We start from the raw sequence: 20,878 nt of genomic DNA on the forward strand, positions 1-20,878 counted from the left end.
AATACGCCTATAAGAAATAGTGACATTCCGATTTCTCCAGATGTATACCCAAGAATTAGCCATACGGGGAAGTGGGACACTTTTGAAATGGTGCATCTTTAAAATTGGACTTTTTCTCCTACGTATAAATAGAATTGAGCCTTATCATGATGTATTTTAGCTTCACAAATTTGTGAAGCTTGTGGAACTAAATTATATAATAATAAGGCTCAATTTTAATTTAAAATAGGAGAAAAAGCTCTCCTACTCCAATTCAAAAGTACTTCGTCCTAACTTTGTTGTTTTGAAAAAGTGCAGACAATGTTTATATTAATTACAATAGCGTCAAACATTTTAATATGCAAATTTCTGGGCAAGTTTGCAAGAATTATTGAATTCCAAATTGAAAAGTGTCTAACTAAGGCCTGCAATGAATCTTTGTGAGTATGTTTTGCAGTTCTTTTGCCAGTAGTATCCTCAGCAAGAAAATTCTTTTCCTCACTTTGCTGAAACATTTTACAACGTAAAAGGTTGAATTTAAGAAATCATTTACAAAATCACTAAAAATTCCTTGCAGGAGCAATTAGAGAAAACCATTCACCGTCACTGAAAAATATCATTTTTTTATCCCTTTTTTAAGGTCTCTACACATTGGGAGCAGTTTTCATCAAAAATTGCATTTTTGACAGATTTTTGACGTTTTCACCTACAGTGGAGGAGACGAGTTCCTTCAAAACAGCATTTTTTGATGAAAATTATGCTTAATGTGTAGAGACCTTACTCACTTTCTCGGTGGCTTAAAATAGGAACAAAGAGAAAATTTCACGTATAATTCCATGATAATTCCATAGTCAGCTGGATTCACATGATGAAGAGTTGCATAAGAAATTTTACTCCAAAGTTCTCAATTTAATTCTCAACCGTTCTCAATTGCATTTGAATCAAGCGCGCGCGCAACAAAAATCAGCTGTCAAATGAATTGTGCAGCGCGCGGAAGCAGTTTTATTTGTTTTCTTATGTAAAAATTCACAAAGGAAAGAAAAGTATCTTAAATATGGGCCAGGAAGTATTCCAAGTCTGCCCTTGTGAGTGATAATCAAGGTGGTAAATGGGTACATTGTGCAGAACGTGCAGAAAGACTGAATTTTGAAATGTATTATGATTTGACCAGTCCAGTATTGTTCTGAGAGTTATCCAGCATTCCGGGAGACTCCGAATCAGCAGAAAGATGTATAGGAGCGCAACTTCAACTCCATCAACAGAAATGTGATGATTGTCCTCAAGAATTCAAGACCTGAAGTGTCCAAAATTGATCTCGGAAGGGAGATTTTGTGGTCTTAGCATTGTATCCGGAGGGGAATTACCTGAGCCGCAGAACCTGGAGAGGATCTCTTTTCAATTGTGTTAACAAGTATGAGAAATTACGATCATTGTTTAGTATTGATTTGACAGCTGATTTTTGTTGCGCGCGCGCTTGATTCAAATGCAATTGAGAACAGTTGAGAATTAAATTGAGAATTAAAATCATCTTTATGAAAAATTTCTATGCAAAAGTGCATAAGCCTCAGCCAATCAGATTGCTCTATTTTGGTTTATGTATTTTTTCTTATTCACTTTTTCATCATGTGAATGAGGCCTAAGTAAGAAGATTGATAAAAGATTGTGTTAGTTAAATTAACAGTGACTGTTCCTTATATCTAGAGTGAAATTTACCCTGTGAATTACGTTTTATCATGTAAAAAAAAGTCAGTTCTGTCAGAGGTTCTTTAGATGACTTATTTATATTTAAAGTTAACATTTCACATTAGAGGAGACCAGGGCAGAATGAGTCAGGGGTAGATTTAGACAATGGGGTGTTAAACTCTTTTTCAAATTTCATCAAAAGGATATCATTTACCAATAATTCTTATTAGGGACTTACCAAATGCTCGTAAGTCGTATAACCCACAAACAAGTTCAAAAAATTTTGTACTTTTTTCACAAACATTGTTCATAACATGCATGATCACTTGACTAACATTTTTTGTACTTTTACAAACATTTGTTCGTAAATATGTTTGTAAAATTTTGTCATATGTTCGTAAATTTTTGTTTTCTTTTGGCAAAATTTTACGAACAAATGGCAAAATTTTGTGAATATTTTTTGTGTCTTTACGAACATTTATGCACAAATGTTTGTAAAAGTACAAAAAATGCTCGTCAAGTGATCATGTTACGAACAATATTTATAAAAAAAAGTACAAACTTTTACGAACTTGTTTGTGGGCTATTCGATTTACGAGTATTTCGTAAGTTCCCAATAGGACTTCACAAACATTTACGACCAATTTGACAAAACATTTTTTTCTGCGTGGGAAAAACTCCTTTTGACAAACTTTTAACAGGATTTATACGTAATAAAGGATATTAACGTAAATTTCATGTGAGTAATATGTTGTGAATTTCTACAAAAATGTGCTTTCAACTTCACAGATCAAAATTTTATAACTTGCATAATGTTGCAGCATTTACACAAATACATTTATATTTATTGGAGTTATTAAGCCAAAATTATAACATTAATTCAAACTAACAGACTGAAATCGTCTCATAATGGCTTAAACCACCTAAATGAACGTGATCTTCTAGCACCATCTGTGGATTTTGTAATAAATAGTTCCCACTGAAAAGCACCTTCTCTCCTATACTAATATTCACTTAATAGACTGAGATGCGATACATTTGTGCATTTTTCGCACTAATGAGTCGTCAATTTCCACAAATGTGCCTCCATTTGGTCAGATTACTTTTGCTTCTTGAGTGTAGCAAAAATTTAATTAAGTTTCTTTGAGAGCAGAAGTCCACCAATTAGTTAGACTAGTGTTTTGAGATCAAATGATCAATATTTTTGTGCACTGAATGGTTGTTGCTCAATTGTTGATAAAATTGCATTAAAAAAGAAACTGTGCACCTAATATTTCTTTTAGAGAAAGATCGTGCAGGTTTCTTTGGGAATTTATACCGGTGAAAACGATTAAGTTTTAAAAAATTGGAAAACACCCAAGACTTTTACTCGGGTGAAATGAAAGGCAATGAAACGAATTGATATCAAAAAATCAATTTAAAGCACGTTCAGAGAGTTCAATGATTTTCTTTACTAATCATTGAAATTTACTGTTAACAAAAGATCAATCCTGGAGAAAGGGCTGCAAAAAAGACGTTACGTTCTGAATAAAAAAAGAAAAAAAAATAGGGTTTGCAATTTGTTGACTTTTGAATTACAATGGTTGGAAGGGGAAAATTTGCAAGAAAGAAAATTTCACGGCACGTGATATCAATTGGAGTGTCTCTGTGTATGCGAAAAACAAACAAGGAAGATTGTGCAAGATCGTCATCATCATGAATTTATTTTGAATAAATTTCCTCCGCGTCTTTTTGATGGCAATTTTTATTCAACTCAAAGCCATTTTTTTCAGTTTATTATCAAAAGCGCTATTCATGAATATTTTGTCTGGACAATTATTTCCGTTTTTCTCTGTTGATTTTTTCTTCTAAATATTCAAAATGAAACTCTCTCAGTATGCTCACACAAATACATTTCCATACGCAAAAGAAGTGCTTTTTGCATTTTTTTTTTTCAAAATGGTATTTCGGCATTATTAAAACCACCAATTGATTTGGAATGATTGTAATAGGGTATTGCACAAAAATTCAAATTACAGAAGGTGCTTAGAAGAGATGAAATGGAATGGCTTTTTAGCGAAAGACTTTTCAGATACATTTTATTTGCACGAGAGACTATGGCACACGTTCTTGCAATTGTTTATGCAAATTAGATCATTTATCTCCCGGTGAACACACATAAAATTATATAATCTAATGAAATCAAATTACACTTCGACTTTGTTAATTTAAAGTGATACAAGTTAGTGTGAGGGACGTGGGTTGAGATGAAGAAAAAAAACTGAATTGCTGCAATATTGCAAGAAAATGCCTCGTGATCGTGTGATCTTCCGTTCGATACGATCACTGATCACTCTATCACCTCATCGATCGTCGGTCATGGACAATTACTTGGGTGATCAGTGAAAGCCTTTTTTCTAACTTATACAAGTGATCTTTTCTCATGTAACTTCAGATATTTTCTTCTTCTTAAAGCGCCACTGGTTTGGTGAATCCATAAGAATGTTGATCGTACTTAATCAGTGGCTCTTTCCCTTCCTGTTTACTTTCCTACCGCAATTCAGGTGAAAGATGCTTTTCCACCTCATGAAATGTGAATGCACACATGGTTGGCCAACAATTTGTACTCGAGATATTCAATAGTCTTCACCAAGAGATCACAATTAGGAAAACTCTCATGTCAATAGTTCAATTGAATTGCTAGTAAATAAGTTGCAATTAATTTCAAGTGAAATTGCACAACTAAAAGATTATTTTTTGCGACAAAGATTCTCTAGGTTCCTTTCAGATATCCATTAACCGCACACCTGAAATTTCAACATAATCTTTAGGTCTTTAAGAACTTTCAATTCTGTTCAGCGAAAGCAGGAAACAAGGTAATAGATAAGCTTAGTCGGTTCGATTCCGATACAGAAATTTTCATCCATGACTTTTAGAAATTGCTAGATCCATCATAATATATTATTCTTAAAATTATCTTAAGACGCATTTTATTGTAGTGTATAAATCGAAATCCATTATAACACAGAGAGAATAAATACGTATCATAAAATGTATGCACATTTGCGCTATTTTATAGCATTGAAAATTATATTTTTTTTGACTGATTTAAAGTGCTTTTTAACGTTAACTACAATGAGTTCGGTGAAATTGATTTTATATTATTGCATTGGTTTTAGAATTTTAGCCCTTTTTAGAGGATGCTGAAGTCCTCTAAAAAGGGCTAAAATTCTAGAAAACTTTTTTCTTTAATTTAAGAAAGTTTTATCGCATAGATTTTAGAGCTTTCTAGCACAGATTTTCATTTAATTCGATTAAGAAGGTAGCATAAAGTGGGTGGTATGGATGTTATGTAGATACGATCAGTCTAATTTTGTTTCGTACAAAATAGGTCTTTAGAAGAACAATTTCTTTTATACCGACATATATATTGTACAAATGAAATTCTAGGCTGATCGGACACACAACCATCCATTTAATGCTACCATCATTAATTGAATTTCGTTGTGCGTATCGTACGTATGACGTACCAGAATTTCATGCTCAATCACACATTATATAATTTCAGTCTGTTTGAATAAAAATTGTTTAAGTTCATTAAAATCGATTTGAAAATAGATTTAGGGTAAGTGTGCCGAATTTCGGGATAGTTGCATATAAGTAACGAAGTCCTAAGTTTGAAATGCAATATTAGGTGAGATTCTTAACAATCTCACCTACTATAATCCTAACAAAATTTCATGCCGTCCGATCGACCTCAAACTTGGCCAAAATGTGTTTCGCCACTTCCTGATCGATCACGAATATATGGGGGCTAAGTTAAGTTCCCGGCCGGCCGGCCGGCCGGCCGTCCGGCCGGCCGCTCTTTGGAGCTTAATAGCTCCTAAACTAAAAAAGATATCGACTTGCGGTTTTCGGCAAAGGTTATATATCGCATGAAAATTGCAACTTGGTGCATTGACCCCCCACCCCCCACCCCTCCTTCCGCCATTTTGAAGAACCCCCTTTTTTTGTTTTCTCAATAGCTCCGCCCCTATGGCATCGATCCGGCTCAAATTTTAGTATGTTATAGCTGGGCCTTAGAGCATTCCATCAATACCAAACTTAAGGTCCCCCGACCCCCCTGACCCGAGCTATAAGGGTCCAAAAAAAATTCTTAAATTGCCATAACTCCTGTTCTAATTGTCAGAATTTAAAAAATGAGGGCTTTTTGGAAAGCTCTCATGAAATGCCACTTACCCTTCTAACATCGCAAGTTCATAAAACCACCGCTAGGGGCGCTATTATTAAAAAGAAAATTTTTAAATCTTAAAAGTTAAATAACTCAAAAATTCCTTATGCAATCGGGCTGAAATTTTAGTATGTTGTAGCCGTTAATTATACCTATCAAACAAAAAAAACCTTAACTCGATCCATAACCCCTGACCCGAGCTATAAGGGGTCAAAGTTCGAACATTGACCGGCCTCTATCTCCGGTTCTAATTAACATAGCGGCCTAAATTTTACCTTTTTGGTTTCGTCTCGATGAGCACTTTCAGATGGAAGTTCAAAAAGTCACCACAGGTGGCGCTGTGATAGCGTCAAAATTCATCGAAATTCAAAGTCACTTTTCTCAAAAACGGCATTGTGCAAGTTAATGAAATTTTAGTATGTTGTAGTCCAGTCTAAGACGTTTCCAAAATGGTACAAATGTGCGCTGTGGTTAAAACAGAACCGGAGATATGAGGGGTCAAAGTTCACAAAATTCAAAAAATCATATCTCCGGTTCTATGTGACCGATTTTGATGAATGAGGGCTTAAACGAAAGATCTCACCAAATGCTACAACTTTCTAGAATATTTGAACTTCGTGGGACCAACACCAGGGGCGCCACAGTCGAAAAACCAATTTCAATATCACATAACCTCAATTATCTCGACTGTCGCTGAACCGATTTTGATGATTACTTCGACATAATTGTAGAGCACATTTGTCTCTACATTTCGTCCATACATCATTTTCCGCTCAGACTACGCTATTACTCCGATTTTGCCGTTTAAGTGTGAAAAAATTGATTTTTCCCATAATAACGCTTTGAAATCACTCAGATGCCAATTTGACTGCCTCTACTCCACCAAGACACTTAAAATAGGGTTTTAAATGGAAAGTCTCACAAAAGACAACAATTCTTTGATATAGTTGAAGTTCAACAAATGACTACTTGGGGAACTCTGGATGAAAAAACGAGTTGAGAAACAAAAAACCTCGCTTATCTTGACTTCTGAGTAATCGATGAGATCATGTTCTATGGGAAAATTATAGAGAACATTCTGGTCTACATTTCACCCATATATTACTTTTGTGCCAGTTCATTCAAATCCTTGATATTTTGGTTTAAATACAAAATTTGTATAATTTCACGAATTTGATTCAAGATAACTGAATGGCGTCTCCCAACTTCAGCTCTAAATCGAATTTGCATGCACTCCGAGTTAGCTCACGTTAAGAATCTCACCTACATAAGCCGGTTAGGATTATCTGTCCCTTTTTAATTCATATTTATATTTTTTGTTACTTCCCTTTCGGGACGGTTGTGTGGAACCTTGAAAACTAGTTTATCATCTTTGTTTACTTTAAATCACTTCCAAAAATATTGAAAAAATTAATAAAAATATGGACATTGCTTTGGGTAGTATTCCGGCCAATTTGTGTGAAATACCGGCCACCTTTTTTCTGACCACCTTTTGTGATGCAACGGATAGAAAATTTCAAAACGTCAAACGGAACGAGTTTAATATTTAATTTAATACGTTTATATGACTCACAAGCCTTGAGATCTTCCGTGTAATTTGTCCTGAAGACCTGAAGAGTAGCATCTCAAATTTATCAATCGAAAGCTAATCAATTTTCATGAAAAACAACGAAGGAAAACCTTCTGCACTTCACCAGAAATCAAAGACTGCTAGAAACATAATCGATCTGTCACATTTTTTGTTAGACTTTCCACACTGAGTTTTTGCAACGCAATTTAAATTCAAATGATACCTAAAATTTAACGGTCTTTGTGTTAGGGTAAGCGTGCCAAATTTCGGCCAGCTTGCAATTTCCGCCACATTTTTTGTTCTTCGAATATCCATAAATTTTTAGGTTTTGCATCTAGAGAATATACAATGCAAAAAATAACAAAAGAATGTCGCTTCGACGAGCACGATGACCTGAAAAAGACATTGAAAGAATTCCGGGAGAGCACGGAAGTGTGAGAATGAAGGTGGCTGAAATAGGGCACCAATGTCATGTCTACATTTTTATTCCCTTTAAAAATGATTAAGAATGAATTTAGGGAAAATAAAGACGATAAACTGTCTACAAGGTTCCAAGAAGCACTCCTTATTAAAAAGTAACAAAAAGATTCAATTTCTTTTAATTATATTACATTTCAAACTTGAGACTTTGGCGGTTGCATGCAACTATGCCGAAATTTGGCACACTTACCCTAATACATCCTAAATTGAATAAATATTTAAAAGCGAAATAAATTCATTGACTATTCGAAGATTACATACCGTCGTTGCGGGTGACTTTGCACGTTTTTTCGCTGTTTTTCAACTTTACTCTCTAAAAGTGGATAGTTAAAGTGAAAGGAGGGGGTGAATGGGTAAAATTATTTGTATTCAGTTGTTAATGAATGGATTTTGTGCCACTAGCATTAATTTTATAAAATTTTACTATGTTTAAAAAAATCAAGAAAAAAGGCTTGTACTGGGGTTAAGATGCGGGTGACTTTGCACTTTTTAATAAATGCTAAAAAATCAACAATTTCTGATAATAAACGACAAATAAGTTCTTCACATTTAAGGGTAAGATACACGAGGCCTACAAGATGACGTGATCGCCATCTTGATTTGACGTTTCTCTCCGCCATTTTGAAGAACTGTCAAACCCTAAAACTGGTCCGATTGGGTTGAAATTTTAGTATGTTGTAGCTGATGTCAAGACCTTTTCAAAACGTATCTATGTTCCAGTCTGCGTCATGTATTTACCTAGATACAGAGGCTCAAAATTTAAAATTTTGTAATGCTCATGTTTTGGCGGTCTTTATTTTTCAATCTTAAATATTTGAAACCTAAAGGAAATGCCTCAGTAACCATTAAAAATGGTTCCAGCTTTAGTTTTATTTATTTACTCTAACATAATTTAAAAAAATTAACGAAAAGTGCATTTAACTAATTTTTTTTTATTTTTCATCTTTGCGAAAACAGTTTTTAAGATTATTAAATAATGCGTTGTTATAAACAAAAACATAACTTTTCTTTTTTTGTTTGTTTGATCTCACCGCCTAACGGTAGCGCTGTCTTTTTCGTGATAGTTTTGATAAAAGAAGCTCCCTATAGTTCTGTATTCATGAAAATGTCAAAATTTTGAACTTGGAGCCCCTATATCCAGACAAAAACTTGACCTAGGTCGGATTTTGTATATGTTCTGAAAAGGCCTTTGCATCAGCTGGAACATATTAAAATTTCAGCTCAATCGGACGAGATTTTTGTTTTGACAGTTATTCAAAATGGCGGACAGAAACGTCAAATCAAGATGGCGACCATGCTATCTTGTAGATCTCGGTCATTTTATCTTAAGTTCCCACAAAATTGGATAATTTTTAGCCAAATACTTTATAAAAAAGCTTTAGAAAGGCCATTATATGCAATTCTATAACATAAATCATGCGTTCTTAGGAAGATAATAGGGGAAAAAAATATTTTAATAAAAATAATCAACAAAATCGAAGTGGATTATTCTAGTCAGATTAATTTAGATTGGATCCTTGCAATTTACTACTCTGAAATCGATTTTGGAATTGCACCTTCAGATAACTTTTTCACGGAGGCGTTTTTTGACAAAATAGCTATACTAGCATTTCATTGAATATTACTCAAACTACAAGAATCCTTTTGGGGATCGTTGTACCTTACTTGGTACATAACATATCCCTATATACTTTGACATGGTAGACCGGATCGGCGAAGACCATCAATAAGTGCTAGAATTTATGAAAGTCTTATGAACAGCAAAGTGCAAAGTCACCCCCCGAGTGCAAAGTCACCCGCAACGACGGTACATAATTCTAATTAATATATTTGCAAGGCCGAAATTACACTCAAAGTGGCCGAAATTAGAAGCTGGCCGAAATTTGGCACACTTCCCCTACCGGTAATTTTAATGAGAAATATTCTAAAGGAAGTTGTAAAGGCAAATTGAATTTACTGTTAAGCTTTTTCCGGTTACAAGGTGAATTACTTTTTTTTCTCAAGTGCTGGTGATCTTTCCGCCGAATTTCTTCTCCGAAAATAGATTTCTTTGGATATTCCATTCCAAACCAACGTCCCTTCCTTACCTGCAAGGCTACACCTGACACTTCTCCTTCTTCCATCACCCGATTCCCATCAGACATTCGATTCACCAGAGACTTTTCTCCAACTTCTCCCACTTGCCCCCTTTTCCAACACTGAGAAAAAAAGAGGGTGCGATTAACTTTTTTTCTCATAACTTTAACACTTTTTAGGTGTAAAAAAATATATCAACATTTTTTAATGTTAATTTTACACCTTTTTAAGGACAAATTAACCATGAAAAAGGGTAACTAACCCCCAATACACCTAAAAAGGGTAATATTTACACCGATTTCGGATCAATAATGCAGGGTAAAATTAACATTTCCAGAATGTTATTTTAACTTTTTCCGATTTCTCTCAGTGAACAGACTTCCCTCCACCAGCCTTGATCACTTCAATCTCCCAGAGGAAAACCCTATTTTGGCCCATACAAACTTACTATATTATATATTTTTCGTGAACACATAACACAAAATACTTAGGGTTTTCTCATTGGTGAAACGCTGGCACAACTGGTGATAACCATCCGATATTTTTCCGCATACTCTTATCTCCGGATGTGAGGCACTCCGAAGATCACATAAAAGTGGGCATCTGATAAGATTCCGGGTTTCCGCTTTTCATTCTTCTATGGGCGAAGGCGTTTCCAGAGTCCGTGCGATTGAAACCTCCAGTGAAAAATCCAACTTCCTGCAGTTGTAGTCAGATAGTGAGCTCCGTAAGATACCAGAGTGGTGATGGGTGGTTAAACTAGAGGTTGCTTGGGTTGCTTCCATCATCAGAAGATTGTTGTTCCCCCAAAATGTCAAGATAGTCCCCAAAATTCCGTCCCTCTGCTGACTCTCCTCCGTGGAAAGCCCTCCCACATCCAGACGGGAAATGAGATTCCTTGGAAAGGAATTCCCGATATTTCTAAAGACTCTTCAGATGATCGCCATTAGGGTACCATGCTGCGATGAGACCGAAAAGGGGCTTTCCTTCCTCTCTTCTTGGGACCCACTCCTCCGCCGGCACCACTTCACACACTTCTCATAGAATTCCCCTGAGGAGGAAAAAACCTTCACTACCTTTTACCTCTGATCTCTAACCCAGACTGCCCTCCTCACAGTTGGAGGGGACAATTATACTGCCGATACACGGCTACCTAAGTGGCCGTTCCACTAATACCGCTTTGAGTGAACTGATTTATGCTGTTGAGGGCTCTCTGGAGGCGAAAGAAGTTGCGCTATGTGCCTTTATTGACATCTCTGGGGCATTTGACAGCACCAATTTTGACATGGTACTCGAAGCTTCACGTAATAAGAACATCAACCAGTTCATTATAGACTGGATGACGGCAATGCTCAGATCCCGTACGGTAGAAACCGGAGAAGGCCAAGACCGAGTGGCAGCTCGGGTGACTCAGGGATGTCCACAAGGTGGGGTGTTATCACCACTAATGTGGTCCCTGGTCATCGATGGACTTCTTACAGAATTATCTGAAAACGGGATCAGAGCTACAGGATATGCTGACGACTTAGTCATCATTATAAGGGGTAAGCATGATAAGATAATTTCATCTTGCATGCAACACGACCTAAATATCATCTCGAAATGGTGTCAAAATGCGGGACTGAAAATCAATCCCTCCAAAACTACCTTAGTACCTTTTACAAGAAGGCGTAAGGTAAATCTCGATAATATCCTTCTAGAAGGAACTATTATTGAGATCAAGCAAGAAGTTAAATATCTAGGGCTCATGCTTGACAGCAAATTGACCTGGAACGCACACATTACGTGCATTACCAATAAATCCATAAAAGCCCTTTGGACATGTCGTAAAATGGTTGGTCAAAAATGGGGTCTGAAACCCCATATCATCGTTTGGATTTATGAATCCATTGTTAGACCAATCATAGCATATGGCTGCCTAGTTTGGTGGAAGAAAACCCAACAAACTAAGGCCACAAACCAACTCCAGAAGGTACAAAGGCTCGCTTGCCTTGCTGTAACAGGGGCCATGAGATCTTGCCCAACTGCGGCAATGGAAGCTATCCTAGATATAGTACCTCTACAAATATTTTTGCAGAAAACTGCAACCTAACAAGGGCTAGCGATCACTATGATCAAGGACCTTAAACCAGGTAACCTTATAGACCACTTGGAAATACTGAAACACCTACAGAACACCCCAGTTGAAGTGGGACTGCATGATCTCAGAATCAAAAGACCGCTGATCGGGAACAAATTCGAGGTAGCAATACTCAACAGACAAGATGCACTCCAACACATCGATGAATCGAAAGATCATTGGTATACGGACGCGTCTAAAATGGAATGTGGATGTGGTATAGGCATTGTTGGCCCTGACACATATATTTCACTCCCCCTGGGTGCTGACATCTCAGTCTTTGAGGCAGAGATAATGGCCCTGGTATTCTGTGCTGCAGAATGTGGGAGGAAGTATACAGATTCCACCACTATTAAAATATTATCAGACAGCCAAGCGGCTCTGAGAGCTCTAATTGCCCCCATATGCTCATCAAAACTAGTTCTTGAATGTAGGCAAGAACTGAACAAACTGGCTGAACGACATCAAGTAATTCTTACTTGGGTCCCTGGCCATTCGAATGTGGAGGGCAACAACACAGCAGATTCTTTGGCTAAATCTAGTGCCAAGACACCCTTCATTGGTCCAATGCCTACTTGCGGTTATTCTGGGAGCCGTATCAAGCACCTTCTCAATGAGAAGGCGACCAATGAGCACAAAGTACACTGGGCTAAGCAGCCTGGTCTCCGGCGTGCTAAGTTAATCCTGGAGCCAGACGGCAAATGGAGAAAAGAAATTCAAAATCTCAACAAAATACAGCTAAGATTGCTAGTTGGCCTGCTCACGGGACACTGCGCTCTTGGCTCCCACTTAAAAAGAATGGGCATTAGCACGGATGAGACTTGCCGATATTGTCTGGAAGATGAAGAGGACAATATTCACATCCTGTGCTACTGTCCGGCATTTGGGATACAGCGGAGAATTTCACTGGGCGACTCTGTCTGCCCCGCCTCTGTCATCAAAACGTCTCAATCTGGAGCTTTACTGTCCTTTATTAAGGGCGCCAAAATAGAGCTCTAACAAACAAGGAGGTTGGGTACAATAGACAGATCAGTCGCAGTGCCCGGGCCTGTTCCTAAGACCACCTCAACATGAATAATAATAATAATAATAATAATATACTGCCGATGACGACACACAACCACGCACACTCATGCCACAAAACATCGAACTTTGCTGATCCTGAGCGGAAACTGTTATAAAATTCGCTAATGCCCTAGACCACTTACGACTTAAGCCGAGAGACGACTTAGTGGAAAATGATGGAAATATAGTTTGACCATTATGTTTAACATAATTACGCTAAGCCGTCTCTCGGCTAATCCTCAGGTCTATCAAGGCCCTAAGATTCATATTTTAAATTTTTTTACCGAAAACGACCGTAATACATATATATTCATACGTATTCATACATAATACATACGTATAATCACACCTTCAATCTTCCCAATTATTTCTTAACTTGTGTCTAATATCTTTACTAAATAATTCTATTTTACTAATATCTTTTCTTGTTTGGAAATTTTCAGAACAAATTAAATAATTTAAATAATTCAAACAAAACTGCAATATGTTCAGTAAATATATTCTTATTTACGTTTCTTATAAAGGTTGAAGAATAAGACTACACGTAAGACTATATTATAAGACTATATAAATAACACTTGATCGATACCTGAACCGAAGAAGTCGAACTAAGAGAGTTTCTTTTACTGCAGGATCACAGAAACTCTGACAAGTGTTGGCCATTCTAGGTAAAAGAGTGTCAGGGTAAAATGTTAATATGCCGTTCTTTCAGAGTAAACTGATTTAATTTTTAATCTCTGTTACAAGTTGAATGTTAAATCAAATTATTATTAATCGTATTAGATATTGTATTACAATATCTCGATACGTTCAGGAGCGAGAGGCTCTCAGGAGCGCCTTCCCGTATAAATAATTCTTCCGTGCTCATGAAGTTGTTGGGCGGAGGCGGTGCATTATATTACGTTTTTGTTGCATGTGAAAATTGTCTAAGTCAGACATTCGGTGAAGATCCTTGCACCGAGCTGGACTCGAACTCACAACAACTGTGAGTCAAGCCGAGGATCTATCAGCCCAAGAATCAACGGACTAACTTATTGCACCACTGAGATCTCCATTTGATCAAATAGGAGGGACACACTTCCGAAGCTACTTGAGAATCCGTCAACAATCTCAGGGAGATTGGAGAGCAGTTAGTAAGAGCGTGGTAGCTCTATGGATGTGAGATCCCCATGGCTCGGCTCTTGCAGTGCTTGCAGTAGTAAGTTCGAGTTCCGCCCGGTGCAAAAGCACTGAATGTCAGGAAGGGGACAATTTAGAGACTGATCAAAAGGTAAATTTTTCAGTTATCGACACTGTGAATGCTTGTTCTACTTCTGTTGCAAATTTACATAAAAGAAAACTTCTTACATGTGACGGTCTAATAGCAAAAGCCTCTCTGCAATAATTTGCAATTATCTAATCACAATTATAAGTTCTCCAGTTGCACTGGTGTGTCCAATGTGTAATTTGAGAATATAGTCTGGTTACATTACTTCTGGGCTGATCATGCAAAATTGTATGGTATCGATTTGTAGTGGCTTATAGTGATGAATTGTGTTGAGAAGAGGTGTGGAGAGATCGCTTAAGAGATTGTGACAATTTGTGTGTGGAGCAGCATTTACGCACCAAAGTGAAGATATACTGCTCTAAATTTGAGCAGGTCGTGTGTGATCAGTCAAATCATGGGAAATTCGCAATAAGCACACAATTATTGGTTAGCAATTAGCGACTATTCCTAACTAATTGCCTCACATATACCAAATTGTAGTGATTTAGTAGGTAATCTCTATGCAAAATTGTCTCACAAATTTCCATTGAGTCGATCACACACAGAGTGAAAATTCTCAATCACCGATCAACGATCGATTTAGTGTCGCAATCGTTAGACGCCAACCCCTTTTTGCGCGCGAATCTTCCAAATTCATGTCACTCTCTCGATGTGGATTGGCGTCTTCGAGGGGGATCTATGTGATGGCTAGGAGTGATTTATGGTGATCGAAAGATCACTGTACCTGTCACGTTTGTGGTGTTTTGATTGAACTACTTCAGTCTAATGGTCATTTGATGCAAACACCCAATGATTTCCATCAGCAAGTCCTCAGCTTGTTCAGAATAAGAAGTCTAAGATATGTCTGCTTAATTTTACAAGATAGGTGATTCTCAATCCAACACGAAGAAAAGTGATTCAGGTTTTTTTTTTTTAAAGAAACTTAGCGAAGGTGAATAGAAACAAATTGATAACTTTTTTTTTAAATAAGAAAAAATAAAATAAAATATAAAGATATAGTGAATAATAGCCGTACTCACTATGGCGCTGTTATCTTGTAATATCGTTATCTCGTTATCTCGTTATGTTCTCGTAATGTATTTTATAAATGAAAAATTATAACAAGATAACAGATTACGGAGATTACGAGATAACAACGCCATAGTGAGTACGGCTAATGTACGTCTGGTAAAAGTTGTTAAAAAATAAAGTAAAATATCGATGCACTTTTGAGTTTTTAACACATTTTAATCATATATGTTTTCGAAACCGTTTTTCAAAAATCCTCCAACACATAAATTTTCATATCAGCCATCCAACAAGTGTTAAGATTAATTGTAAACATTGCAAAAAATAATTGTCACTTCAGAAACCAAGATTATAATGTTCTAAATACGTTTTGGTGGCAAAACGGTTACGAGAAAACCTACAACATGTACTATAAAAGGATAGAATTAATATAAGAATTTTTGCAAATATTGAACTAAAGAAGTAGTATTATGAAGAATTAAGTGTCTAAAAAACATACTCTGCGAATAAGATCTCAACCTGTGATAGTTTATGGTTACAAACTAAAGCACTACAGAAGCTGTGATCATGAAAGAAGAACAGTTAAAATCCTCATGCGAGAGACATCACAATATTGCATTAAATTTTATTATTATTTTCTGATGAACGTAGCTCGATCGTGTTAATCCGGGCTGGGCAAAGATAATTTATGGCAATACAAATCGATTTGATCGAAATATTGGGTGATCACTGGACATTTTGACACTTCAGACGCATTCAATAAGGTGCTACAGCATCACCATAAATGGCCATTCATAATTAAGATGTGGACTTTATGTTTCCACTTCTCAAAAGTATGCAACACTTTCAAATGGTCAAAATGGTATGAGAGATGGAAGACGTAAAGATAAATCGTCGTATGTGATGGAATTTTTTGGGTTTGTAATCAAAAAGAATCATACAGAGAGACCGTTGCTAATCTAAAAACTAGCCTGTAGAGCGATCACATGACTAAAACAGAGCTATTTCACAAAAATGCCCCTTTTTATTTGATTTAATAATCGCACTCGTGAGCGAGATGAAATACATTTTATGTAATTTATGCTGTGCAATGAGGTCTTGATGATCACATACGGTGTCTTCAGATGATCGTCACGTGAGTGAGAAAATTGGAAAGGGGAATTCCTGCAATCACCAAATGCGATCGTGCTTGAAGATCACTCGGAAAAGCACATTGCGAACCAGTCAAAGAGATCTTCAAGAGTCACATGACTGAAATTCTTCTGGTTTTGTGGCATCTTGAGCGATCGTCAGAGTGATCTTCGAGGTGATCTCGCGGGTGATCACACAAGAGGATTTGCAAAAATAAAAAAAAAACAGATAACCTCAAAGTCGTCGATCATAAAGCATAAATTGCAAGCGATTGAAAGCAAAATAAGATGGCAATTGGCAAAATAAATCCAGAAAATCTCCATCAAGAGTGGAAATTTTTATGATGATCGTAAAATGTACATTACATGAAAAAAAAAACCCGGTGTTTATTCGCAAAAGTAAAAGTAAACATCCCACATTTTACTTTAGTATATCACGATACAAATGAGAGTTTATAAATTAATCTACTGGCCACCTCTTACCTTTTTGGTTCTTTCTCTTCATTCGAAGGTGTGATCTTGCATCTGGGAATTTCACTGTGGATGATTGCCTTAGACAAAAACTCGATCTTCTCGATCATTTTTCATCTTTAGTCGGGTGTTTGTGTATACTTTTCGCCACAAACGGAAATTGAGATGGTTTTGTGTGAAAGAAGAAAAGAAGTTTAAATCTCATCATTTTAATCTCTCGATCTTGGCCAATTGTATAACATGTGCAGATTGCTCCAATATGATGGTTGACTTGTGAGTGTTTTTGTCTTTTTTTTTAGGTCATAACCATCTTCTCACCCGGATCCTCTCTTTATCCAAAACTTATTATCAATTCATGTGAGGGACTTTCACTGAAGTTTTCAGACATACGTAATCGCACTTGCATTTGGGAGAGACGATGAATAATGAAGATTCTTCTGGGTCTCTTCATATAATTCATGTGTTTATTCACAAAGTGGTTCATGTGACTATTACATAAATAACGTTTGAGGGTGGAGCATTTTCTCAAGAGAATAATGTCTTTTTTTCTGATTACAAAATTAAATCTTATTTGAAAAGGTAAGCAGGGGAGAATTCAAATTTTGAACAATTTCAAAATATTAACTTGCAAATTCATTCAATACAAAATAATAAAAGTCATCAGTGATCAGTGATCATAATCACATAATTTAAACGTCTTCCCACATAAAACAGTCAATTTATGCTGAAATTATGCATTACGCGGAAATTCTTGTGCAACGCCAAATGAAAAACTTACCTATAAAGGAATTCTTGAGGGCTCTTTTTACTGCCACTTGTGATTTTCCTGGCAAGGCATTTTGTCATGTGACGACTTGCTTCCATGTCAATCAAACATCCAGGTCCAATACAGTTTGATGCAATTGACCAGACATTGTCAAGAGATCAAAGAATCTCATTATTGCACCAGCATACATTCAATTTCTTGTCTATTACCTCCTCATTCACATTCTACAGTAAACCAATCTGTCTCAGATGGACATTCTTTGCTTACACACTAGCTCTGCTGAGCAACGGTCAGATATTATTGGAAAATTTCGCAACCTGCCCCCTCAACCATCCCGCTTTTGCTCAAGAGCATTTTGGTTCAATAAAAGGGGAAAAATGTATATTGTAGATTGAAATATTTACCGGTATTTATCGCTTAAGATATTGCTGCGTCATTCACAAGTTCAGTTTGTGCGATCAATTGTCTTGATGGATTTTTCCTGATTGGAATTTTGCAAAATTATAGTAATTACAATTGTTGTGAGAAGGATCACACTTAAATAGCCATTCTGAAAATTGTAATGTGAAAAGTGCTGTAATTTACGTTTAGTTTTTTTTAAGGATTTTTTTTAGTGGATCGAGATTGATCGGTATTTTTCTTTAAACGTTTTCTACCTTTTCTACAATATTAGGTGAGATTCTTAACAATCTCACCTACTATAATCCTAACAAAATTTCATGTCCTCCGATCGCGGTCAAACTTGGCCAAAATGTGTTTCGCCATTTCCTGATCACGAATATATGGGGGGCTAAGTTAAGTTCCCGGCCGGCCGGCCGGCCGCTCTTTGGAGCTTAATAGCTCCTAAACTAAAAAAGATATCGACTTGCGGTTTTCGGCAAAGGTTATATATCGCATGAAAATTGCAACTTGGTGCATTGACCCCCCACCCCTCCTTCCGCCATTTTGAAGAACCCCCTTTTTTTGTTTTCTCAATAGCTCCGCCCCTATGGCATCGATCCGGCTCAAATTTTAGTATGTTATAGCTGGGCCTTAGAGCATTCCATCAATACCAAACTTAAGGTCCCCCGACCCCCCTGACCCGAGCTATAAGGGTCCAAAAAAAAATTCTTAAAATGGCCATAACTCTTGTTCTAATTGTCAGAATTTAAAAAATGAGGGCTTTTTGGAAAGCTCTCATGAAATGCCACTTACCCTTCTAACATCGCAAGTTCATAAAACCACCGCTAGGGGCGCTATTATTAAAAAGAAAATTTTTAAATCTTAAAAGTTAAATAACTCAAAAATTCCTTATGCAATCGGGCTGAAATTTTAGTATGTTGTAGCCGTTGATTATACCTATCAAACAAAAAAAAACTTAAGTCGATCCATAACCCCTGACCCGAGCTATAAGGGGTCAAAGTTCGAACATTGACCGGCCTCTATCTCCGGTTCTAATTAACATAGCGGCCTAAATTTTACCCTTTTGGTTTCATATCGATGAGCACTTTCAGATGGAAGTTCAAAAAGTCCCCACAGGTGGCGCTGTGATAGCGGCAAAATTCATCGAAATTCAAAGTAATTTTTCTCAAAAACGGCATTGTGCAAGTTAATGAAATTTTAGTATGTTGTAGTCCAGTCAAAGACGTTTCCAAAATGGTACAAATGTGCGCTGTGGTTAAAACAGAACCGGAGATATGAGGGGTCAAAGTTCACAAAATTCAAAAAAATCATATCTCCGGTTCTATGTGACCGATTTTGATGAGTGAGGGCTTAAACGAAAGATCTCACCAAATGCTACAACTTTCTAGAATATTTGAACTTCGTGGGACCAACACCAGGGGCGCCACAGTCGAAAAACCAATTTCAATATCACATAACCTCAATTATCTCGACTGTCGCTGAACCGATTTTGATGATTACTTCGACATAATTGTAGAGCATATTTGTCTCTACATTTCGTCCGTACATCATTTTCCACTCAGACTACGCTATTACTCCGATTTTGCCGTTTAAGTGTGAAAAAATTGATTTTTCCCATAATAACGCTTTGAAATCACTCAGATGCCAATTTGACTGCCTCTACTCCACCAAGACACTTAAAATAGGGTTTTAAATGGAAAGTCCCACAAAAGACAACAATTCTTTGATATAGTTGAAGTTCAACAAATGACTACTTGGGGAACTCTGGATGAAAAAACGAGTTGAGAAACAAAAAACCTCGCTTATCTTGGCTTCTGAGTAATCGATGAGATCATGTTCTATAGGAAAATTATAGAGAACATTCTGGTCTACATTTCACCCATATATCACATTTGTGCCAGTTCATCCAAATCCTTGATATTTTGGTTTAAATACAAAATTTGTATAATTTCACGAATTTGATTCAAGATAACTGAATGGCGACTCACAATTTCAGCTCTAAATCGAATTTGCATGCACTCCGAGTTAGCTCACGTTAAGAATCTCACCTACATAAGCCGGTTAGGATTATCTGTCCCTTTTTAAGAGTGTTAAGTGAAATTACAGTGTGGTACACTCAAAAGTTTGCATTAATCTGTATATAGGTGAATTAAGACTTATTATTATACTATTAAAAACTTATAGGCAATCGTACTATTCAATGAGTAAACAGGACTCATGGTGCATTGTGGCAACCTATCATTGGGATAGATCAACGTAAGCAGTCGATCATGTTGACAGATTGGCGCCGATCAGCCGACCAGAAAAACTGACCAGCGCCGATCACCCTTTGTTTTTTTTTTTAGTAAAAACCAAATTGGGGCGATGGCTGAAATGGAAATTTTAAATAATTAATACCTCTTTGGTAGCCTAGAGGGTTGAAGGAACTGAAAAATGTCAATAAGGAATAGCTCTTTATCTCGATCCAGCGACTGACGAAGGCTCGGAGCCTGAACTGCAATCTTACACGAACACTTACCTGAATTAAAATTATGCGAGGAAATTCACAGTTTTTTTTGAAGTCCAATAAAGTTTATTTTCTGGTGTGTAATTACGTTTAACTTTTAATTGATGTTATATTTTTAGTTTAAACAATTTTTTTCTTACTTAATG

General features: G+C 36.5%; 1 protein-coding gene across 1 annotated transcript; it reads left to right on the top strand.

Moving 5' to 3' along the window:
• Positions 1 to 3,948: 3,948 nt before the first annotated feature.
• LOC129799159 (uncharacterized) lies at positions 3,949 to 13,116 on the top strand. Its single transcript, XM_055842874.1, has 3 exons — positions 3,949 to 4,043; positions 11,100 to 12,051; positions 12,172 to 13,116. The coding sequence occupies exons 1-3, from the start codon at positions 3,949 to 3,951 to the stop codon at positions 13,114 to 13,116; spliced, it is 1,992 nt and encodes a 663-aa protein (XP_055698849.1).
• Positions 13,117 to 20,878: the final 7,762 nt, after the last annotated feature.

The sequence above is a fragment of the Phlebotomus papatasi genome, chromosome 1 (genome assembly GCF_024763615.1).
Source record: "Phlebotomus papatasi isolate M1 chromosome 1, Ppap_2.1, whole genome shotgun sequence".
NCBI classification, from domain to species: Eukaryota; Metazoa; Arthropoda; class Insecta; order Diptera; family Psychodidae; genus Phlebotomus; species Phlebotomus papatasi.

Bases quoted from the DNA above. Each gene is read 5' to 3' on its own strand.
- LOC129799159 (XM_055842874.1), top strand. From the start codon at position 3,949: ATGCCTCGTGATCGTGTGATCTTCCGTTCGATACGATCACTGATCACT. The intron at 4,044-11,099 runs GTGAAAGCCTTT...TCTCTAACCCAG, and splicing joins GACAATTACTTGGGTGATCA to ACTGCCCTCCTCACAGTTGG. The intron at 12,052-12,171 runs GTACCTCTACAA...AAACACCTACAG, and splicing joins TGGAAGCTATCCTAGATATA to AACACCCCAGTTGAAGTGGG.